At 39.6% G+C, this 24,131-nt stretch overlaps 4 protein-coding genes across 6 annotated transcripts; 3 read left to right on the forward strand and 1 right to left on the reverse strand.

Annotated features, from left to right (window-relative positions):
- The first annotated feature begins 4,239 nt into the window (after nt 1-4,239).
- On the forward strand, nt 4,240-11,584 carry LOC122131964 (mesothelin-like protein). The gene is made up of 11 exons (XM_042706689.1): nt 4,240-4,246; nt 4,540-4,774; nt 7,748-7,838; nt 7,932-8,052; nt 8,279-8,466; nt 8,579-8,734; nt 8,854-8,987; nt 10,584-10,732; nt 10,848-10,942; nt 11,046-11,325; nt 11,505-11,584. Exons 1-11 carry the CDS (start codon nt 4,240-4,242, stop codon nt 11,582-11,584), a joined length of 1,536 nt encoding a protein of 511 aa, XP_042562623.1.
- A 2,802-nt stretch (nt 11,585-14,386) lies between these two features.
- rmi2 (RecQ mediated genome instability 2) lies at nt 14,387-15,137 on the forward strand. The gene is made up of 2 exons (XM_042706690.1): nt 14,387-14,766; nt 14,910-15,137. The coding sequence occupies exons 1-2, from the start codon at nt 14,472-14,474 to the stop codon at nt 15,059-15,061; spliced, it is 447 nt and encodes a 148-aa protein (XP_042562624.1). The 5' UTR covers nt 14,387-14,471; the 3' UTR covers nt 15,062-15,137.
- Nucleotides 15,138-17,346: 2,209 nt separating this feature from the next.
- litaf (lipopolysaccharide-induced TNF factor) lies at nt 17,347-19,601 on the reverse strand. Of its 3 annotated transcripts, none has more exons than XM_042706687.1 (4): nt 19,475-19,591; nt 18,546-18,769; nt 18,201-18,354; nt 17,347-17,976 (listed from the first exon to the last, which is right to left on the reverse strand). In XM_042706687.1, the coding sequence occupies exons 2-4, from the start codon at nt 18,754-18,756 to the stop codon at nt 17,868-17,870; spliced, it is 474 nt and encodes a 157-aa protein (XP_042562621.1). In that variant the 5' UTR covers nt 18,757-18,769; nt 19,475-19,591; the 3' UTR covers nt 17,347-17,867. The 3 variants fall into 3 exon arrangements, with proteins under 3 accessions (XP_042562621.1, XP_042562620.1, XP_042562619.1); XM_042706686.1 differs by having other exon boundaries at nt 17,349-17,976; nt 18,546-18,860; nt 19,064-19,591; XM_042706685.1 differs by having other exon boundaries at nt 17,362-17,976; nt 18,546-18,860; nt 19,475-19,601.
- Nucleotides 19,602-20,747: 1,146 nt separating this feature from the next.
- Nucleotides 20,748-23,801, forward strand: snn (stannin). Its single transcript, XM_042706688.1, has 2 exons — nt 20,748-21,024; nt 21,863-23,801. Exon 2 carries the CDS (start codon nt 21,975-21,977, stop codon nt 22,254-22,256), a length of 282 nt encoding a protein of 93 aa, XP_042562622.1. The 5' UTR covers nt 20,748-21,024; nt 21,863-21,974; the 3' UTR covers nt 22,257-23,801.
- The last annotated feature ends 330 nt before the right edge of the window (nt 23,802-24,131 follow it).

The following is a 24,131-nucleotide window of genomic DNA, read 5'->3' on the forward strand; positions in this document are numbered from 1 at the left end:
CGCTGGCCGCAGAGGACGAGAAGGAGGCTGACCAGTGGTTCGACGTCAGGCTGAGGCCCTACCTGCCCTTCCTAAACAAGGACCTCCTCAGCTCTGCAGATACGCTCAACGCCTCCTGCCTGCCCTTCCGAAAACTGTACGTGTCCATCACCTACCGGCCAACGACTTAGACTGAAAACAACATGACATATTTTTACATTGTTTCCCAAAGGCATCACCGCATACAGTCATTTGGTTTTCAGAGAGTAGACAGTGTGATGAACTGCAAACTGTAGATTTATGCATCAACACTGACCAGTAGTCATTATGTGTGCATCCTGCAACGAAACAAATAGACATCCAAATGGACAACATGAGTCCTCTGTATTTTTCACCTTAGCTGCTTTTAATTCTGTGGCCTAATTTAATTTCTTTCATCTCTTTTTAATAGTGTCAGTTTCTTGGGCACAAACCACTCCTTCAATGGCTCTGACTTCACGCAAGAGGAGGCCTATGACACTATCAAGACATATCTGAACTCAGGTGAGTCTCTGATTGAATGACATAAGGGGCGTGTCAGTGTTCAGCAACACATAAAAGCATTCTCAAGTCTGCAGAACAAGTTTCATATCTCACATGGTGGCATGAGGGATGGCGGCACATTTTTCACACCATGTAACCCTTGAATGCACTTAAATGACCTTGAATGCTGTGTGACAATGACTTGCAATATTGGTGACACAAGGGTGGAGACACAAAGTATGTCCCATCACCAGAGAGTACTTTGACTCATCTCGGATGTCATTTTACCCAAAGATACACTGCCCAAGTGCTACAGTGCCACCGACCCAAGATTGAACTCCACAGCATGGTTTGTCAACTACATCGGAGTGTTTGTCACTTTTGTGACCTCAGACGACCTAGACACGTTTGGCTCGCAGGATACAGTATGTTGTCTTTTTCTACAGACATCTACATCTTATTTATGTCTTTGAATATTTATATTTTTATACAAATTACTTAGAATCTACACTGTATTGTCTGTTTCTAGCTGAAAATTTTCACCGTGAACCCTTTAAACATTAAGTTGTTTACCACCAATGGCGTCCCAGCGACTACCACAGTTAGTTACGTTCAGCTGATCTTCCTGCAAAATTCCAACTTCAACCCTCTCATGTGAGTTCTGAGTGCAGATAAGAGGGACGCCTTCGCTGCGCTACCCTTCAGCTTTCAAACTACCGCTCCATCATTACTGCTCCCCTTTGCAGCACTTTCACGTTTCATTGTATCCCACCTTTGACCTTTGCCGTGTGTCTGTGAATTAATAAACGTCAATTTCAATCTACCCTCTAGGCTTCCCCCAGTTTTTCAGTGTGGCGTCCCTGGGTCGGCTTACAGCACGCTAAACCAGAATGACTCCCTGATTATTTTGGGAAATCTAAACCAATCATGCACAAATGTGGATCAAGAGGTGAATGTCCAAATGATGCTACACTCTACATAAAAGTTAAGACATAAATTGTGGTTGGGTCGTCTAACTGGCAGATGCTGATTTTTTGTTTCAGATATCTTCAGCCCTTGCTGGAAACATCCAGACAGTGAATGCAGGCACCATTAGTGCATTGGGGCAGGAGAGTGCGGGTCTGACCACCACACAAATCACTTCCGCCCCTCCAAGTGTCATTTTGAACTCCCTCCAGACATTTAGCACTGTGCCTAACTGGAGTCAAGGGCAGCTGATATCCATAATCACAATCCTCCTTCGGCAAAACTACCCGGTAATGGTGGATGGAAAAATTAATTAAATGAATGTTTTAGAAGTTGTTGGCTACATTGAAAACAAATCAAAATGACTTGATTGTGAAGAAGCGTAAAAAAAAGTCAATTCAATATCTTCCGTAGACTATTAGGGTCCGTGTGGGAGTTGTGAGACTCATGACTCACAGTTCAGCTCGTCATTCAGGTTCATTGTGTGACTCACGTTGGTTTCTTTTTCTTTCTGTGTTTTTCCACAGATTAACAATGCCGCGAGTCTGATCAATCTGGGAACGCTGGTTGGAGGAGTTCCCTCAAGAACCCTTACCTCCATTTCTCCAGCAGTATGTCTCCAATCATCCAGAAACCCAACCTTCATCACTAATCTGCAGAATGCGTCACCTTTTGTCCAGCAAACATTTGTGAAACAGGTATTTACACAGTGCGTTGACAGTATTGACAGTGAAGTCAGATTGGTAAAGCTCAACTGTATGGTGTTAATTAGACAGCACTGATAACTGTAAATCAACCTAAGGTTTATTTCAAGCATTTGATCTGATTGTGATGTGATGTGATGTGATGGTATGCCATGTCATGTCATGTTATTTTATGCCAGTCATTCATTCATTCATTAATTCATTCATTCATTCTCTCTTTCTTAGATAATAAAAGTTGATGCAGCACCTCAGCAACTATTAGAAAACATTCCAGACAGCATGGCCACCCAAATCCCAAGAAACTTGGTGCTTTTCCAGAGCTCTGGAGATGTAGCAGCTTTGGCCAGAAGAATCAATAAGAAAAGATGGAGGCGGGGTCAGGTATCACATCATTAAAAATTGCTTTTAGGCGTGTCTTCTTCTGATCCTTCCGTGGACACTTGAGTGTACTTTTTGTAAACACCGGTCATGAATTAATCATTTGAAATCAATTTAAGAGTCTATAATGGACCCCGTTGTGGACCTTTGCAAACTCTCTAATTATCTCATCTCATAGGCAAGTGGACAGAGTAAACATTTTCTGTTTCTGTTTCTAGGCGTCTTTGTTCTTTGGTACAGTTGCAACTGGATTTGATGAGCCTGATGAGTAAGTTTTAATTGCATTTCAAACATCTCATATGAAACATAAGACATATGTAATGTGTGTACGAAGTCCTTCACTGAAATCTAATACGTGCGTGTAAATGTAACGGCAGCCAGCCAGTCATGCTGTACAGTGAGTAAACCTCACTGCCCACCACCTTAAACTATGGGTTCTGCCTCCAATGCTAGAGGTTGTCGGTCCGATCCCGGTGTGGGCCTGTGCTTTGTCCGTGATACCACAACACAGGTTACATAAACAGCCGTTAGAAAGGCCTCAATGGAATGATGGAAAGGAAGATAAAATCTCACGCGCTTATCTCCGACAGGCTCTCGGAGGACGTGCTGCAGGGCTTCACCTGCTCTCGCGTGAGGAGGTTCCAGAGGAGAAAAACCAGACGCCTCATCAGGGCCTGCCGGCGCAGGAGGAACAGAAGGAGGGTGATTCTTCGCCAGACACAGGTGGGTGTGCTAAAGAGGCTCAAACGTTAGATTCATCATCATTTACACATTTCATCATCTTCAGCACTGTATCAAACTCAACAACTCATGGCTTTCATGTTATACTGATTTCATTAGCACTATATCAAACTCAACAAGTCATGGCTTTCATGTGATACTAAGTTCATTATCACTGTATCAAACTCAACAAGTCATGGCTTTCATGTGATACTGAGTTCATTATCTTGGGTCTGCTGTTGGCTAGTTCTGATAGATGATCTCCAAAATTGTAATATATTTCTAAGACATTTTTCTTACTTACAAATAACGACATAATGGGTCCATATTGTCTTTTTGTATCCAGCTGACCTGCATGTACAACTTCATCAAAGCTGAAAAGCCACAAGACTTTGCCAACTATCCCTCAGACATGTTGTTGTATTACAAGTAAGTCGCACCATCGTGTTACTCTCTGCCTAGAGCTGGACATAAAAAGCAATTTGTAAGTAGGACCTATGAATGTTGGAGTGAATAATTGCCATGTTTTTTATTTGCATTTGTGAACTAATCCAATGTCTTGTGAAGGCTGTGCTCAACGTAGTAGTGCAGATTCAAACAGTAAACAGCCAAGGGGAGTACTGTGTTTATCAATTTGTGGGATAGTTGAAGTAGGGAAGCCAGCACTGCTTGCACAGTAAGTGCTACAAGTTACAATTTAGACTTGCTTTGTTGTCTCCAGATGTTGTACTCCTGTCATGATGTGCCCAAATAATGTCTGACCTCATGTGACTGCCTGACTTACCCACAGAGGTTTGGTTAAGTGTTCAAGTGTTAAGGGTGTACACTTTTTGTATTATACCTCTAGCTATGCAGACATTCCACAAGCCAACTGCACGTCGTATTTCACAGAGACAGGAAAGGCAGACTTCACCGTTTTAACCAGGGCACTAAGAAGAAGGAGGGCCATTCTGGTGAACAATGCTAGACAATGCCTGGTAAGCTGTGTTTGACACAATATAAACTTCATAGTTTGTATTGTATGTTTATTTTGTATATTTAGTAGGTTTATTATATGTTTATCATATGTGTAAATTATGTCCAGAGTACTTATATGTTATGTTATGTTACATTATGTTATGTGATGTTATGTTATGTTGGGTTGCTGTGCAGTGTCTTGTCTTAAGAATTTCAGTGCCCAGTCTGAATCTGTGTTGTTCTGTGCATCTGACAAGATCTAAAAGACTTGAAACTTGAAACTTGAAACAATACAACCCAAAAACAAATTTAGAAAATGTCTTTGAGTATTCCTCAAACTGTGAACTGATCCAACAGGGCATCAGAGATACGACCATAAGCCGTCCAAATGTGGAGGTGCTGGGCAACATGGCCTGTATCTTGGATCGGCCTTACATTCAGAACTCGGACCCAGAGATCATAGAGAAAATGAAGAACTGCAACGACTTCAGTGATGCGCAGAGTTCTGCCATGCAAACAGTTCTCATTCAGGGCAACACCAAATATGGGTGAGTGTTACGAAAAGATGAAAATATTAATTATTATTTGAAACATTTTTGACACAGATAAAAAAAGTAATCTTGTTGTCATCTACATGAGATGCATGATTATTCTGTAATGTCCAGTGTTCCTGGAAGATTCATGCGAGCTGATGGAAATGGGAATGAACAGACTTTGTCATAGAGCAGGGGTCATAGAGCAGGGGTCGGCAACTTGCCGCTCCCAAGCCACATGTAATAATAATAATAATAATAATAATAATAATAATTAATTTAATTTATAGCGCACTCTATATTCATCTGAATCTCACATGTGCGTCTCTCTCTCTCCCTGGCTTTGTAAAAAAAAAATATATATATGGGCCATTCTACCGAATTGGTGCAAAGTCAGGTTGGAAATATTTTGAAAATGTGTATGTTTTATTCCCAAAACTTTGTCCGTATATATATTGTACCATATCTAAAGTACACATATCTAGTAAATGAACCATCAATTTTTATATTGTATTTTCAGAATGTGTTGGAATGTTTTTCCTCTCCCAAAAATTGTCACTACTGAAACATAGTAATAAACTATAGTAAAAACGTATTATTATTAATCTGTTCAGATTGTGTTTCCTTCCCTTCTCTGAAGAGTATTTTTACCAATATTTCTTGAAGGTTTTCACAATGAAATCAATAAAAATGAAATTTTTACCAAATTTCAAAGTTCAATTCATACAATTCAAGTGCAATATTTCTTTGTAAATTGCAAAATACTGATCATATTGATTCCAGAGTTGATGATTGATTAAATTGAACATACATTAAACCAATTAGTATCATAACATTTTAGTTGATAACTCAATATACTTTATTTTTTACAAAACATCCAGTGTTTCGGTAGTGACTGCACTGTTTCGGTAGTGACAGTACTGTTTCGGTAGTGACCACAGTATTTTCTTTGCAAGGTTGTATCATATTTCCTCAACCTTATTGCTTAATCTTAACTCATACCATGCTTTAGGTTGGGAATATTAAAAACACAAATGTGTTGTGCTTTTGCTGTCTTTTCCTCCATGATTTTATGACCTTCTTTTGCTCCCTGTTGGATAAATCACTGATACATTTCAACTTTCCTTCTTCCTTTCGGTTTTTATTTCTTTCTCTTTCCTTCCTTAAATATTCTTGGTGTTTCACTGGGTCATCCCTCACTCTTTTTCGGTATTCTCTCAGCCTCTCTGCTCCACTTTTTCCTTTTGGCATTTTGGTGTCTTATGATTCTTTCTCTCCTGAACAATTTCAGATAGAAATCAGCATTATCTACATCTTTACCATTTAGTCCACATAACACATTTATTTCAAAATGATGGGATTGAACTACTTACTATTCCATTTGGTCACTACCGAAACGATTATGTCACTACCGAAACGATCATGTCACTACTGAAACTTTACCATATGTTTTGTTAATGACTGTTTCGGTAGTGACGGTTTCGGTAGTGACAATTCTAGCTAAATTTGAGCATAAATAAATAATTCTAGCAATCACATGGCTAGCAAACAAATCTTTGCAATCTTTGCATCTTTGCATAAAACCCCAAAAAAACAAAAAAATGTGTTTGGTAGTGACAATTCTTAAGGTTACACACTGATTTTCAGACTTTGGAACACAGTTATATCAAAAGTATGGGATCTAGCTACTTACCATTCAGCCATGAGGGACAGGGATGCAGTATCACTGCCTGGTTATAAATGCAGGGGTGTGGCTAAAAAACAGGCTCAGCCAACGGACTAAAACTCCTGTGTTTCGGTAGTGACATAAAAACTATGGACATGATTTTTTGAGTATAGTTTATTTTTTTTTAAATTAAACCCACAATAAATCTAAATCTTCCAAGTTCTGTTTAAACTTAATCATAAAGATCTTTGAAATTACATCATTGAAAAAAATCAAAAAAATGTAAAAAGTGTTATTTTTGATAACTGAAATTTAGATGTCAGGGTTGGGGACAGCTACTTCCCAATAGAAAGTACTCTATAAATGATGATTTTGTATATATTTAGCTTATCCCTATCTCATTTAATGTCTTGGGTTTAAATATACCATAACATGTTCTTAGTAAATATCTATGTCTGAATACTTAATTGTTTTGTAAATAGTTTTTCTTGTTGTGGGACCACACTTTGCACCAATTCGGTAGAATGGCCCATATATTGTATCATTGTTGTAGGCCTAAAGTCACCTTCACATAATCACATAATTTGGTGTAGCCTATACACCAAATAAAACATTATGTTTTAACACTTCGTCAAGTGAAGAGGCACCAAAACATTGCATTATTGTAATGGGAATACAAAGTGCCAAATAATCATAAATAGCTTACCGCAGCCACCTTGTGGTAAAACATATTAATGAAAGCTCATTTAGACATTTAGTAATGCTCATTTAGACTAATAGGCTGTGGTAGCTGCATATAAAAGGCTCAATATTTTTTGCATCTCTGGAAAGTTTTTTTTGTGTATCTGGTCAAAAATTGCTCTTTAAATGATAAAGGTTGCCAACCCCTGCTGTAGGGGGACGTCATCACCAGATGATGTTATCTAGTTCTGGTTATGGTACTCACACCTCTTTATAGTTGGTAGAGTGTGTGAGATAATTATTAGTTAGATAATATGCACTACTATATGTGTGTATATACTGTGTATATATATATATATATATATATATATATATATATATATATTATAAGGTGGTTACTAAGGTGTGCTAAGTGGTCACATGATATACCAACCGGTATTGTATACCAAGGATAGTTGAATTGCCTTAAAATACAGTAATACCAGAATGTGCAGGCATGTGTGTTTGATACGTGCAACTTTTTGTATTACTTTGCCACACTAAAAAGGTAGAAGACTCACCCACATACATAGGCAGATGACGTCTCTCAGATGTAGGTTCTGACGAGGCATAAACCTAATCCTCATCTTCCTCCTTTTCAGACCACCATCCAGGTGGAGACGGAAGACCCTTAATGACCTGGGAATTCTTCCACTGTACTTTTCCCATGATTTCTGGAGAAGATTCAACCGGGTAGGCTGGTCATGCCATCAGGCTGTTGGTTTGGTTTCCATTCAGTAAATCTTTACCTGGCTGGATATTTACCAAGTACATTTTTCTTAACAGAGAACTCAGCGAAACTTTTTGAAAAAGTTCCTGAGAAGTCTGAGACGGAGGAAAACTCAGAAAAGGAAAATGAAGAGACTGTTTAGACAGCTCATGCGAGGACTACGGACCAAAAGAGGAGGTAAGTGTACAGTAAAGGTGGTGATGAACCACTGATGATATGACAGTACAGTTCAGTGATTTCAGTTCAGAGTTTGGTGCAGTCCAATAGTCCAATCATAAACTGTAAAAAGAGTTAAAAAAGTCTAATGCACTACTCTTAAATACTTGAAAAATACTTAAATACTTTTGTATTCCCTCCTGTGTGTAATAATTTATGGTTTGGTTCATTCAATTTTTTCCCCTAGCTAATGAATGCACAGTTGGCAACATCACCCGTGTCACCATAAGCGATGACGCCTTCCCATTTGGATATGACGCCACGCAGTTCGGTCACTGTTTAAGTGCTCAGGTTGTAAAGGAAAACCTTGCTAGCCTGACTGAGAAAGTGGACGTGGATGAATTCCAGAGAGTCATCTTGGACAGACTGGATGAGGTAGCTATCACAAAGCGATCGAGGGAGGCATGGCCTGATATTACAGATTACACTCATTACAGATGCTGGAGTTTGAGGTTATGCATTGTTTCAATTCTTACCTTTTTTGTAGGCATATCCATCAGGCCTACCGGATGAGCAGGTTCAGCTGCTTGGGTCGGTCTCTCGTGTGGCCACCACAACTGACCTGAGCAAATGGAACATCTCCTCACCCGACACCCTGGCTGCGCTGATGAACTCAGACGACGGCGAGTGGGAACCCGACATGGTGAGGAAAAAAACCTTTAAAACTCACAAGGGATGTTTTCCCTCTATTAACAAACATATGTGTGTTGATGTTGTTTTCTTTAAATGTAAATTCATTTGTTGTTTTTTTTTTTCTTTCAGAGCAAATTGATCGTGACAAAGTTCTTGAGTGGGTCCAACAGCCTTAACTCCTCTGAGCTGAACTTCCTGGGAGGCCCCAACCTTTGTGCACTGGACACCAGCACTCTGACAGACATCAGCTCAGACAGCATTAAGTAAGAATAAACATCAATCCAGATCTCTTGAAAAAACCTCTGCATCTGATAGCATTGCTAGTGAAGGTGAAGGTTAAATGGCCAGGGACTTCTGAAGTCAAGGAATGGATTTGCATCAATGATGATTTAAAAGGAAATTTTGGAGAGGATTGAAGGGCACAGAGGAGAGTAAATTGAATCGCATAGCTGAGGTAATCTATATGGCATGGAAAGATATGATGTTTATCAGAAAGCTAGGAGGGAAAAGCAAAGTCAAGATGACAGGTTGAAATAGAAAGGCTGATTTGAGAGAAGAGGCAGTTGAAGAAGCAATGGAAATGAGGAGATGATGAACAGAGAGGAAAGTCTCGGTGTACTGCAGGCTGAGGTGAAGAGTAGACAGGCTACGCTAAGGAGGGCAGAGCTCCTCAGGGGAAGAAGGAAGAAGTCTCTATTTACTCAAGACAAAATGGGAAATTTGAGAGTTGAAAGAAAGGACCTGGAGGTCAACGTACATACTGACAATAAGAAGCATGTGGAGGTCATGTTACCGGCAGAAATTCCTCCAGTTCCTCCAGGATCACCAATGGACGATGGCCTGTCCAAGTGGAAAGAGGTGCACGAAGTTGTGTGTTGTGCAAGGGCTACATCGGCTTCTGGCCCTAATTTTGGGGTATCTTATCGTCTCTATAAAAGTATCTATAGAAGCTTATTGTGATTATATGATAAAAAGGAACATTTCCGAAGATGTGGCATCAGGCAGGTGTTATTTTCATTCAGAAGGAGCAGAATTCCATGACCATAGGCCAATTTCGGCTTATCAGTCTTCTTAATATGGAGGGAAAGATCTTTTTTAATGTGGTAGCAAGGAGGTTGGTTTCCTATTTGAAGCCAAATAGCTTGATAGATATTTCTGTGCAGAAAGCAGGAATTCCAGGATTTACTGGATGTTTGGAACATCGTTGATTTGCCACATAGTCTCTTGTGGGAGGCGATCAGCCACTCTCAGGTCCCAGAGAGGATTTCAGCATTAGTCAAAGCATATTTTGAGGATATTTAGTTGTGCTTCAACACAAGAAACTACGCCATATCCTGGCAGCATTGGGAGATTGGCATCATGGCTTGGAACCACGTATGATCTCCCAACTCTGCAGAACCTCAGCTAGTGAATGGGTGAAGACGTAAGCTGCAATTTGTGAATAGGTGCTCTTTAAATCATATTCTGTCTGGGTGCAAAACCAGCTTGCCCTAGGGTAACTATACGAAGAGACATAATCAAGTTTTAAAATCATTGGTGTGTTTGAGAATGAACAAGTTGAGGTTAAGTCTTTGCCGGTTAATAACAAGGACAGTAGAATTTGTTTTGTTCAAGGAGCTGAAAACTGCATGTAACAGTGAGAGGTCTGGCCATTGTGGGATGTTCCCAACCAATAGCACTAGGAATTGAACATGTTTTCCTGTGTATAACTAGATTAAACTGCTAATACTATTACTACTGCTGTTATTATTGCTAACTCTTCCAACTATTAGTGTGGATCATTTGAACATATTTAGTCTACTACATCCATGATCGAACATTCATGTTTTAATAATTTTGTTTTTGTCACAAAACAATAGAGGAGCAGACTCTTTGGATCTTTCAAACTGTACCACTGAGAAGAAGAAAGTGCTCTTTGAAACTGCCAGACAGGCATTCCCCGTTAACTTCCAAAACCGGGACAGTGATGATACACTGACATCCTACCAGCTCCTTGAGCCTTACCTGGGTAAACGTCTTCTTTTTAGTGAAATGTTGTACCTCATCATGGGTCAGTAATGCTGAGGCCATTCCATTCAAATCTTCACTGTTGTTCCTTCTTTCTTTCTTACCCCTTGTTGCAGGAGGTGCCTCCATTGACGTCATCAGAGGGTTCTCTGCATGCAATGTCAGCATGGACATTGAAACCTTCATCGGTTTGGATGAACCTGTAGTCTTGGTGAGTAACCCACATTTATGATGCAGTCTATTCAACTGTATAACACAAAAACTGTTTAAGTTTTTTAATAACTATTGTTCCCTCCTCCAAATACCTTATACAGGACCTCACAGTCTCCGAGGTGTCCGGACTCCTCGGCAGTAACCTGCCTGACCTGGCCAGCTATGAGAATGAAACCGTTGTCCAGAACTGGATTTCCAGACAGTTCCAGTCTCAGCTTGACACTCTGGACTTGGGCCTAACTGGAGGAAGAGCAGAGGCCGCCACCACAGCCTCCAGTAACTCCACTGGAAACGCTACCACAGCTGCTACTCCCACTACTGTGACCACCGCCACCACTACTGTGACCACTGCGACCACTGCGACCACTACTGCATCTGCAGGTAAGATGCTGTGGAATGATAGAAAGTTATAATTCCCTGTTAATGTTTTATATCTGAATACTTTAACAAACACATTAGCATATTACCAGCTTGTCTTTTCTATCAGAGTGTGGCAATTTAACAAAGATATAAACATAAGTTTGATGTTTTAATAACTTTTTTCCACTTTTTTTTTTTAGGGAACAAAGGAAGCTCATATTCACTTCCCTTCATCTTCCTGATGCTGAATATGGCATTCATTAAAATTCAGATTGTATGATGATCCACTTGGGGGGAAAATGTAGGAACTTAAATATTTGCTTTATTTTAACGGTAATAATATTGAAAAGTAAAGGTTTCTATCTATTAATCTTGTGTTACTTGAAGTTACTTTTTTAGCTTTTTTGTATTATGTATGCAGATTATACTATTAAAGTACATGTGTTAAAGTCCAAGAAGGGTTTTTTTTTTAACAAGGACTTCCGATACCTGGTATAAAATGAAGAAAGCACTGTATTCTCTATGTATGTATTATCCCAAAATAAGATGTTCCTTTTTTCCATTGTTTTATGCATTGGTGTTATTGTATGCTGGATTCATTGAGGACTTATCCGACCTCATCACTATTAAAAATCATCTATTTAACCATTTAAAAAGTGCTACATGACTGTTCTATTCAACTTATGTGTCCTACTCATTTGTATGCAACTTTATCGATCATGAAACTCCTAGGCAAGTAGTGTAGTGTGCCTCTAGTGCTGTGTGACAAACCATAAACAAATGGCAAGGTTTGTTGTGATGACTTGGGTGGCAATTAGGAAATAAAGAAAGACTAATGACGGGTTCCGGTTATAGTCCAGGCAAAGAAACTCATTTTGGAGCCAAAAATAGAACTAATTGTAAAAATAATTTCTATGAGGTGTCCAGAACAACATACTAAAAGTCCTAAGAAATCCTAGTTGAGGAAATATGTTTAATTCTCATCAATCCGAAATGTGTGCTAATAATGCCAGGCAACAATACACCCCAAAAATTTGATTTTTTTTCCTTTACTCCTATCAAAATCAAACTTCACACAATGAAAGTACCCGTGAAAAGTAAAATTTTTGTATTACAAGTTTCTTTGAAAATGAACTTTAATATGCAAATGAGCTATACACTAATCGAATATGCCCAAAATACACCCAAATAGGCTTACATTTTCTTTACTCCTACCACAATACAACTTTACATAGTAAAAGTATACATGAAAAGTAACTTTTTATGCATTACAAGTTTCTTTTTAAATGAATTTGAATATGCACATGAGCTCCACACTTATTGAATATGTCCTAATTTGCATAGGCAGAAACACCATACCCCTGGCAGGTACTACCAAGCCAGGCAGTTTTCAGGTTAGAGGCCAGTCTAAAAGCAGCATTGCCATCACCCATTGGCTGTAGGATGATTGGAATATTGGGCCGATGTATTTGTCATACATTTCAATGGTGTCTATGCAAATTAGGACATATTCAATAAGTGTACTTGTAGGAGATACACTTGCACATGAAAAGACATGTGACTGTATCTTTTATGAAATAAATTAGGAAAAATAGAGCACTAGGCGAGCAACACATGTAATAGTCCAGGCAAAATAGCGTTTTACGACAGACTAATTGTAAAATAATTTTTTTCAGCATAGATCATTTCTATGAGGTGTCCAGAACAACATACTAAAAGTCCTAAGAAATCCTAGTTGAGGAAATATGTTTAATTCTCATCAATCTGAGATGTGTGCTAATAATGCATGGCAAAAATACACCTCAAAAATGTAATTTTTTTCCTTTACTCCTATCAAAATGAAACTTTACACAATGAAAGTACCCATGAAAAGTAAAACAATTTGTATTACAAGTTTCTTTTGAAATTAATTTGTATATGCAAATGAGCTATACACTAATCGAATATGCCCAAAATACATCCAAATAGGCTTATTTTTTTCCTTTACTCCTACCACAATAAAACTTTACATAGTAAAAGTATACATGAAAAGTAACTTTTTTTGTATTACAAGTTTCTTTTGAAATTAATTTGAGTATGCACATGAGCTCCACACTTATTGAATATGTCCATAGGCAGAAACACCTTCATATGTATAACACCTTCATATGTATGACAAATACATACACATCGGCCCAATCTTCATCCAATCATCCTACTGCCAATGGGAGATGGCAATGCTGCTTTTAGACTGGCCTCTAACCTGAAAACTGCCTGGCTTGGTAGTACCTGCCAGGGGTATGGTGTTTCTGCCTATGCAATTAGGACATATTCAATAAGTGTGATGCTCATGTGCATATTTAAATTCATTTAAAAAGAAACTTGTAATACAAAAAAAGTTACTTTTCATGTATACTTTTACTATGTAAAGTTTTATTGTGGTAGGAGTAAAGGGGGAAAAAAAGCCTATTTGGATGTATTTTGGGCATATTCGATTAGTGTATAGCTCATTTGCATATTAAAATTCATTTTCAAAGAAACTTGTAATACAAAAAATGTTACTTTTCATGGGTACTTTCATTGTCTAAAGTTTCATTTTGATAGGAGTAAAGGAAAAAAATTACATTTTTGAGGTGTATTTTTGCCATGCATTATTAGCACACATATCAGATTGATGAGAATTAAACATATTTCCTCAACTAGGATTTCTTAGGACTTTTAGTATGTTGTTCTGGACACCTCATAGAAATGATCTATGCTGAAAAAAAATATTTTACAATTAATTCTATTATTGGCTCCAAAAAGGGTTAATTTGCCTGGCCTATAAAGGCAATCACATGCCACTGCTTTTCATTTCAGAATTCCGCAGTCTTTTAATCAGTGCTGCCTTTTAATTATAATTTTTTTAATTCGGAAGTTATGCCTTTATAAAATAAATAAATGTATCTACAGTTCGTGTCCACATTAATTGCAGGTATATATTTGTTTAGGCCTATTCAATATCTTCATCATTCAACGAGGGAGTGACTTGTGATATGCAAGTAGCTATTTGCTTAATTCACCCTGGGAATATTTTGAAGCCCTGCAAGCACTTTTATTCTGAAGATACTGTGTTTATCACGTTTTGGAAGGAAAAGGAAATCGCGTCATATATCTGCCATATCTGATAGTCGACGCGGGAAAATGAGATGGCTCTGCCTAATAAAGGTACGGTGGAGAAAACACGTAGCCCTCCTGTGAAGGTGCTTTCTGGCCAGCTTCGCGATGCTAAAAGTCGCATCACTGGACCAAATGGGAAGGCCGAATTCAGCATAAAGAGACTTGGTCAAGGGAACCCCCTCTGTGTGTCCATTGTGTGGATGCAAGGGACTGTGGTCGAAGTTCAGCCAGATCATAACTCCGTTGTTCTCTTGGACGAGACTGGTAACTTTGTTGTCGTTGGCGTTAATAACATACCAAAAGGAAAACCATGTCTAATTCACGGTTAGTGGCTTTCTTAAGGGGACTAATGTGCGTCTCATCTTAAACGGAACATTTAAAAAAGTGTTTAACAAAATAATGTTGTAGTGGTGTACAAATCAGAGATATTTAAAAATAGCCTAACGTATAAACATTTTAACCTACAGGTAAATATGTCATGGTGATGGGTGTACTCCAGACCCACAGTCCGGAACCTGTGCTTCGAGCAGTAAAAATGGCTGACCTTTCTGATAACTCTTTGATTCAAAAGAGAATGTGGAAATATGAAGTCGAGGACCTGCAGCAAACTTTACCTTAGTATGTATCCAGCTTGTTAGTGTCTGTTCGCATCATTTGTACATTGCTCTTAACCTTTTAAAAATACTTTGTCAAAATAAAACAGTTGCCACTATTTGTGAGTGTGTGTGTTTAAGTCAGGGCAGTCACACAACACAAAGAAAAAAACTATAGGCACTTACACTTTTTTTTTTTTTTTTTTTTTTAAATCTCTGCCAATTACATTTGAAATCTATTAACCCAAGACATTCTGGTGATTTTATTGTCAAATCGATCAAAATATAAATGGCAATAGCTACATTGTTTACTACAGGACTATAAGCACCGGTTCCCCTCAGAGCTGCGTTCTTTCCCCTCTACTCTTCTCCCTGTATACCAACAGCTGCACCTCCAGTGACCAGTCCGTCAAACTCCTTAAGTTCGCGGACGACACCACCCTCATTGGGCTCATCTCTGGGGGGGATGAGTCCGCTTACAGGTGGGAGATTGACCATCTGGTGACCAGGTGTGGGCAGAACAACCTGGAGCTAAATGCTCTGAAGACAGTGGAGATGGTCGTAGACTTCAGAAGGAACCCAGCCCCACCCACCCCCATCACCCTGAGTGACTCCCCAGTCGACACTGCGGAGTCCTTCCGCTTCCTGGGCACCATCATCTCCCAGGACCTCAAGTGGGAGCTGAACATCAGCTCCCTCACCAAAAGAGCTCAACAGAGGATGTACTTTCTGCGGCAGCTGAAGAAGTTCAACCTGCCAAAGACAATGATGGTGCACTTCTACACCTGCATCATCGAGTCCATCCTCACCTCCTGCATCACCATCTGGTACGCTGCTGCCACTGCCAATGACAAAGGCAGACTGCAGGGTATCATCCGTTCTGCCGAGAAGGTGATTGGCTGCAATCTGCCATCTCTACAGGACCTGTTCGCCTCTAGGACCCTGAGGCAGGCAGGTAAGATTGTGGCCGATCCCTCCCACCCGGGTCACAAACTCTTCGAGGTCCTTCCCTCCGGCAGGAGGCTGCGGTCCATCAGGACCAAAACCTCATGCCACAAAACCAGCTTCTTCCCGGCTGCCGTTGGCCTTATTAACAAGGCCCGGGACCCCCACCTGACGTGGACACTTATGCCGCCCCCACACCTCAAGCCTGTGTTATGTTAACACACACTACATTGCACACTGCACATTGCACATCCACTTTTGCACTCCTGCCCTGCTTTTTGTATTGTAGTACTTATTGTGTTTGTATGTTTTATGTTCACTGTATGCACCTATACACCAGAACAATATTCTGATTCTGACTAAATGAAAATGCCTCTAGGCTGAAAAAACAGATGATACTACTCAATATTCTATGCATCTTCTATACATTTTGACGCTTTAGGTTTTTTCTTGTCATTGTTCATTTCTACAGACTTGAAAATTAAAAGTCTAATTGTGTAAATTAGCCTGACATCTTTCATATATATAAAATGTTATGTTGATATACTTTATATACTGTATATATATACACACACACAGTACCAGTCAAAAGTTTGGACACACCTTTTCATTCAATTGTTTTTATTTATTTCAATTTTTTTCTACATTGCAGATTAATATTGAAGACATCCAAACTATGAAGGAACACATATGGAATGATGTGGTAAACAAAAAAATGCTCAACAAATCAGAATACGTTTTATATTTTACATTCTTCAAAGTAGCCACCTTTTGCTTTGATGACAGCTTTGCACACCCTTGGCATTCTTTCTATCAGCTTCATGAGGTAGTCACCTGGAATGGTTTTCCAACAGTCTTGAAGGAGTTCCCAGAGGTGCTGAGCACTTGTTGGCTGCTTTGCCTTCACTCTGCGGTCCAACTCATCCCAGATCATCTCAATTGGGTTTAGGTCGGGTGATTGTGGAGGCCAGGTCATCTGACGCAGCACTTCATCACTCTCCTTCTTGGTTAAATAGCCCTTGCATAGCCTGGAGGTGTGTTTGGGGTCATTGTCCTGTTGAAATACAAATGCTGGTCCCACTAAGCGCAAACCAGATGGGATGGCATGTCGCTGCAGAATGCTGTGGTAGCCATGCTGGTTAAGTATATCTTATTCAGATACATTGTAAATGGGAGAGAATAAAGAAAAGGCAACATAAAACTGCCAATATGGTTATTTGGAATTGTATTGGTTAACACTATTGTATTGATTAAATAACCGTTGATTGGTACCATGTTAGTGAATCATATTATATATAGTACATACATTGCACAACCTGATATTTTTTGGCTCATTATTTGCTTTCTCACCACAGAGACTCCTTGACTTTTATGAGTATACCCATGTCAAGCCCTTCATTCATTATGACAAAAACGATCCAGATTTTTTAAAGATTGTTTTTATTATTCAAAATTGTGCTACAATTTAAAGCAAAATAGATTGAGCAAGGAGCCTTCGCTACTTAAAAAAGTGACATATAAAGGGGCAATGTGTGCGAGTTTGTTGGTCAAAAAATTTCATTGCATACATCATTCTGAGAAGGCACTGAAGAGAGAAATCATAACCTTTCTTCTCCACCTACTTTCTCTAACTTACATGTAAAATATGAACATATGTAATACCGTAATACCACTTCAAACAGTTACAAGGTGCATGTGTTGCATGGTCTAGAAACTCAATTCTAAACAAAAACAGAAATCCCGTTTGGAGAGCACTACAGGTATGCTAGTTTGCAACTGATATAATAGTCTAACAAAAAGTTAACAAGCTCCAGCCTCAATATCATTTTTACAGATGTGTTGATTTGGGATCAATATGTAAAGGTTGTTGCCGGGAATGCTGGGACGTCACAGCCGCTTGTAGACTCCCAGCAAAGAATTGCAGTTGGGACAGTGGTGTTTCACATCCTTCAAGCTGTCCACACAGAACGGAATCAAGCAGCATCCATACAAGCAGCTGGAGAAGGGTGACATCAGTTTTACACATAGAAAGTGTAGTGCAGTGTACTTATTACATTATGCCTTTTGTTACTTGCCCTTTAAAAATGTGTATTTGTAAAAATTCGGGGTAGGTTCTAGAACAAGAAGTTTACCATATTGTCTGGTGTATGACAACTAACAAATAATGCTCAACGTATAGAAAACAGGATCACACCAAAATGTGATTTACAGCAAACTTACCCTACAATGCTAAGACTCAAACAGGTAAGCCAGGTGAGAACTCCATTGTCGTGGACTAGACGAGTGAGGACCATTTGGGTACAACCAGAGCAGTGGACATGCACTGGGAAATCTCCAAATACCGCACCAGGCTGGACATATACCGTCTGAACCACTGGAGAGACAACAGGTAAAGGTTAAATGTGATTTCCTTTTCTTCAGTAAACAAATTGTTGTCAGGATTCATAATAATCCCGTCTGTCAGAACAGTCTGCGTACAATAAAGTATGACCACATGCATGTCTGACTGGAATGATGAATTGGTTAGTTAAACCAACAGTACAGAAATCCCAATGTGATCATTACCTACATTCGATGGTCCTGCTGCATTTGACTGTTCTGGGTACATCTGGTTATATGCTTGAGTTGGATAGGCTGGCTGGGGCGTTTTGGCATAAACAGGAGGAGGGGCTGTGTTACTGTAAGTATACTGGGGTGCAGCCACAGTCTCCTCATATGACGGAGGCTGTGGCTGCCCATAGTAGTTGTTGAAGTCCATCGGAGGTGCGCTTGCCATGACCTGTAAAATTCTAGGGAGAAGAGAGGCACGTGTTGCTGCGCACAGGTTCAGTCTTGTTTGACGGTAGTTTCGAGATCACACCACACCACACCACAGCACAGCTGGGAGCAGAGAAGATAACATGGTTCATACACTTTCCACGAATACGCCATCTTTTCCAGAACATAAATTCTGCTCTTTCACAACCCTGATCACACTTTGGTGTTCACATTAACGTTACCTTGTCGGATAGACTTGCAAGTAACTTGCTATGTCGGCTAGCCTAGCCACCAATTGTTTGCTATTTGGGTAACACAACACTTACGTTTGGATACCAGTGGCTCTTGAGTTCATACACGGCAAAGCAGGCCTACATCTCTTGATTAACAACCAACGTTGTTAAAAGATTAGCCGCACAGATGGAGACATAAATCACAACATCATTAAAATATGTGACGTTGCCTTGATAGACTTACATAACTTCTTACCGACTGCAGCTGCTCAACTTGTAAAAACCCTCCGAAGACTTGTCTATTTACATTTCAAAACGAATTTAACGTTATAGCATTGCTGCCACCAACTAGCACGTCAGTACACTAACTTTTCTTAACTAAGATAGCTGCCTGACTCCCAACTCGACGTTTAAACGCTAACCAAGATAACGTTATTTAGGTTAAATTTGAGGCTTGATAAGTTACGCTGCCTGAAGCCTAACAACTAATGTAACAATACTTACACTGTAGCTGTATATTCCCAATGAAAATTGCCGTGTTGCAGTCAGTTACATCCCAAATCTACATTGGTCATTTTACTGACTTCCTGCCTATTTTTTGTTTACTTTCGTTTTCGAGAAATTGCATGGTATTTAGTCACGTGGGAGTAAAACCTACACCATTTTATGCGTCACTTAATCTAAATTTAGGCAGACGGAATTTAGACTAATGTTAAGCTATTTTAATATGCCGCACACTGAATAACAAATATTGAATCAGATATTGTGGCATTTGTGTATTATTCGTGTTTCTTTATTAAAAACAGAACAAACTAACAAAGAACCGAGGAGCCAATACACACTAAGAAATCAAAGTAGCCTACAGGAATGGACCTAAAAAGGTACAAGTGCTTTGTCGCTCCAGTTGTACCCTACCAGGGTACGACCACTGTACCTTTACCATACTTTCTTGTCTGTACCCTAAAAGAACATGTATGTACCCCTAGTGACAAAAATACCCATTGGAAAGGTACACAATTTGTACCTAATGAGATAAAGCTGGATCGACATGCCACTTCCTTCGTACCTTCATGAGGTAAAAACTTACCCTTAACTCCAGAGACAAAAACATTTACAATTATTCACCCACATTTATTTAAAGAACTATCAATTAATTTGCATATTTTACCAAATACAATTTTCATTGCTTTTTATTTTCCAGTGATATCACTTCTCATAGTCCTTTTTTAAAAAGTGCTGTGTAAAAGTTCACATCATCTTTTGTTGGGGTGGGGGACAACTTTAAATCATCCACATAATGACAGTACTTTTTGAGTATGGTACTTTCTGTGCTGCTAGTTGACACCCCCACTTGTGGATTTGTAGACCTCCATCAGCTTGGCCTCATGATGACCATCTTTTTCACCATCTGTTTCATCACTGGATATAAGGCTTGTAGCTGTTTCCTGTAAAGTTGCAAAATAAGCAAGCATTGTTTAAAAATCAGGCCTTGTGTGTGAAAACCAACTAATACACATTTGAAAACAATTCAGGGAAGAGTTTGAGGGGTGTAATCTCTGTTCTTTCCTGTAAAACTGCATTGGAACTGGGCATTTGTTGTGGGAGCCAATGACATCGTGGCACATTTTTTTTTTTTACATCTTCAGAGACCTAGGTTGGACAGGTAGGAAGGTCACGTAGGATTCATGATATGGATGTTGCACTCAGGAACGGAGCTTGCCTTTCCTGCCAATGGGTGAGAATCATCAGAGTCGAACAGTGCCCCCCCCAAGGCCTCCCTTCCTCTTGCAAACAGCTCACTTCCTGTTGGGGTTTGGTCCTTTCATGTGGACATTTTACACAACGTTTTGCTGGGCCCTGGTAGTGTTGTGGAGGAGGAGGGTATGATCTAGGGATTATTAGCGGTGTTTCTGACATGCATAATTATGGATATACATCTGAAACATCATGAATGCAATGCAATCCGGCTGACAAATCATATGCACAGTGGTACAGCTTTAACGGGAAGCCTCAGAGTCAGAAAACGCGCAGCACACGTCTCTTACAAGAAAATGGTGAGTATTGCTACATTATATATTTCCCCTCACATCTGGCAGATGGATTTTTCACGCGTTGCTAGATTCTCACAGTCCATCCCATCTGACTATCTTTCTCTGCTGTCCTTAATAAATCAGTACAGTGTCAATGTTGTTGTCTGTTTAGAGAATCAACTAGCTAGCTAGCAAGATATTCAAACTATCTTTTATATTCAGTATATTATTATTGCAATTATATTCAATGTGATGTTCAACTGCGTGTCTTACGCATACTAAACCAAGCATGAATGCAACATTTTTGCATTTGTATTTTGCGTCATTTTTCGATCGGGCGTTCGACTTGGCAGGGGTCCTGTTAACACGATAATACTGTTGAGGCTGTTGATGGATGAGGAAGCAAGCATATGAGGGTATTTTCCGGTAATGTTTGATACGAGCTTCCACGCAGAGTACCTTGTCAAATTGAGGAATACAAATAACCGATCAGACGTATCTAGAAGGCAAGGATGTGGTGGGTCATACAGTTGCATAACCTGTAGCTTCGGTTAACATGGATTTCACCTGACTGATTAGCACTTTCCCCCCCAACAATCCAAATTGTTAAGGCTCTAGCCCGCAGTTTGCTCGACGCTTGCAATCCTCTGCCTATATGATGACATGTACAGTTTTTTTTAATTGTCTGATAATAACATAATAACATAGCCAGCAGGATTGCCCCACGCGTCAGTACAGTTGAGATGTTTGTCACTGAGAGCTGTTGAGCTCCTATTTAAGGGCAGAATATCCTCTGGTCAAGATGCAAACTGCCACTATGCCATGTACAATTTTCTTACATATGCATTCTTTCCTTTCATAGGTGCCAAAGACAGAGTTGTGAAAACAAGCCAAGTTGGAGAGATCTTTAAAGGCCAGACGTTCCCCTCAATTATTTTAGTTATCTGTAACTTCCATAGCTTGTACAGAGCAAAATGTCCATAATGGACCATAGCCCCACCACTGGGGTGGTGACGGTTATAGTGATCCTTATTGCAGTGGCCGCTCTGGGTGCGTTGATATTTGGCTGTTGGTGTTACTTGCGTTTGCAACGCTTGAGCCAGTCCGAGGACGAGGAGAGCATAGTGGGTGAGGGGGAAACCAAGGAGCCCTTTCTGCTGGTCCAGTACTCGGCCAGGGGACCACGCATCGAGCACAAGACCAGGCTGACCCCCAACGGCACAGAGAGTCATAGTAAACTTGTTCCAGGCCAGTGAATAAGACCATGTAAGGACCACACCATGTGCATTTGGGCTTGCCTTCCTCAGTAAACTACATCTTGTCAGCCCTGGCCTCCTAGATGAAGGCTGAAACCAATGCATGCACTTGTCCACCAAACAACTCCTTCATACTTCAGTGTACAATCTGAATGTTTTCCCTGTTGAGCCTATCCATAATGTGAAGTTGTACATAAGTTTATGTGTTGTCATTAACTATGTATTTGCCAGAAGGTCTAAGTGTCTGGGTGAATCATCCAGGGCCAGGAGGTCTTGTTTGAGTTGCTTGACATGAATGAAGGTGGCATTATTTTTTGTTTACTTTCTTGCATTTAATTTACAAGAGCTTTGTTAAATCAGGTATACAAGTATGCCTGTTTAAACCAGATAGAACATTACCAGAGCTGGCTCTGGCTTTGCTGTGACAGAAAAAAGATTTAGAGCAGTATTTACAGCAGTGTTTCATAGTGGCTTCTTCTCAGCATCTATGACAACTGTGACTCCATTGTTTTCTTGGACCACAGCTGTGTTTGTGCAATATGTCAAATGTGCTTGCTAAATGACCGAAATTATTCACCATTTTCAGCATAATTTGACAAATCCTGTATTAGATGGCAGGACAAAATATGTGCTAATGTACAGGGAAATCAAGCTGACAAGTGATAATTCATTCTCATCTCCAGACTTTTTTTGTTCTCCAAATCAGTGCCATCACTCTTGCTATGAAACCATGTAATATATTGATGTGGACTTATACCCCCTCACAGGGCATCTATATATATATATATATATATTTCATTGGGAATGAAATATGCTTTAATGTGAACGCAGTAGACTACTGTCAGTGTCTTTAGATGTTGGGGCTACACGAAGAGCCCACAAAGTCTCCTGTGCTTATGAAGGGAATGTCGAGGTGTTCCCTGAAGGCACGGATACTTCTGTGGTTGAACCGGACGGTGAGTTGTAAGTGAAGATTACTCAACGTTTGCAGATTGAGTACAATTGTTTGACTGTTAATCTTTAATACTTTTACAACTTAAGATGTCCATGTGCCCCACTTTCAGCCTGTATTTTGTCAAAGTGCAACTCTAAACCATGTCGACCTGAAAGAGGTTTGTGTATTCTTGATAGAAGTTTGCTACTTGTAAGCTTGTCAAAAATGATGTGGAAAATTATTTTTATATGATGACTGTGTATAGATCTCATTTGAAAGGAAATGTTATTTTACAAACACTGCTTCTCTAGAAAAGAATTGCAAGCCAAATACAAAAGTGGTCAATAAATCCATATGTTGAGGACAATGTCAATGTGAAACTGTTCCAGGTATATGACAATACTGTAGGATTATGAATAACTGTTAGCATGTAGAATTTGTTTCTGAAACAGTGGAGCATCCTTAATCCAACATAGCACAGAATCAGTGAAAGGCATGTTCTTCTGTTTGCATGTTTGGAGAGGCAGTCCACTCCTGGTTATTGTCACTCATCTCCAATGCTCCTGCTGTTTGACTCGCTCGAGAAATATTAAAGACAGCATCTGCTCAAATACTGGCTATATAAGTCTTATTTTCCGCTGAGTTTTGTAAACTGGGGGCTGTTGATGCAGTGACCTGATGACTTGCATTCAAATCATCAAACATGCTAAAAAAAGACAGGTTATGAATTGGTGGTGGAAAAAACCCTGAAAGGGATTTATTGTTATATTTCAACAGGGGGAAAAATTGTGTAGTGCTTGTGAAAATAGGCACTTTCCTGGAGGAAATTATTAGCTCAGCTCACAGAAGGGAACAAGGACAGCCTTTCCTATTCTGTTATTCTACCAGACCTTCAGGACTGTAATAACACATACTTCTGGAAATACAGGCATAATACCCAC

This window comes from Clupea harengus, unplaced genomic scaffold (genome assembly GCF_900700415.2).
Source record: "Clupea harengus unplaced genomic scaffold, Ch_v2.0.2, whole genome shotgun sequence".
Classification (NCBI taxonomy): Eukaryota; Metazoa; Chordata; class Actinopteri; order Clupeiformes; family Clupeidae; genus Clupea; species Clupea harengus.

Bases quoted from the DNA above. Each gene is read 5' to 3' on its own strand.
- LOC122131964 (XM_042706689.1), top strand. The intron at 7,839-7,931 runs GTAGGCTGGTCA...TTTTCTTAACAG, and splicing joins TCTGGAGAAGATTCAACCGG to AGAACTCAGCGAAACTTTTT. The intron at 10,733-10,847 runs GTAAACGTCTTC...CCCTTGTTGCAG, and splicing joins GCTCCTTGAGCCTTACCTGG to GAGGTGCCTCCATTGACGTC.
- rmi2 (XM_042706690.1), top strand. From the start codon at position 14,472: ATGGCTCTGCCTAATAAAGGTACGGTGGAGAAAACACGTAGCCCTCCT. The intron at 14,767-14,909 runs GTTAGTGGCTTT...TTTAACCTACAG, and splicing joins AAAACCATGTCTAATTCACG to GTAAATATGTCATGGTGATG.
- litaf (XM_042706687.1), bottom strand. From the start codon at position 18,756: ATGGCAAGCGCACCTCCGATGGACTTCAACAACTACTATGGGCAGCCA. The intron at 18,355-18,545 runs GTAATGATCACA...TTGTCTCTCCAG, and splicing joins AGCAGGACCATCGAATGTAG to TGGTTCAGACGGTATATGTC. The intron at 17,977-18,200 runs GTAAGTTTGCTG...ACCCTTCTCCAG, and splicing joins TTGAGTCTTAGCATTGTAGG to CTGCTTGTATGGATGCTGCT.
- snn (XM_042706688.1), top strand. From the start codon at position 21,975: ATGTCCATAATGGACCATAGCCCCACCACTGGGGTGGTGACGGTTATA.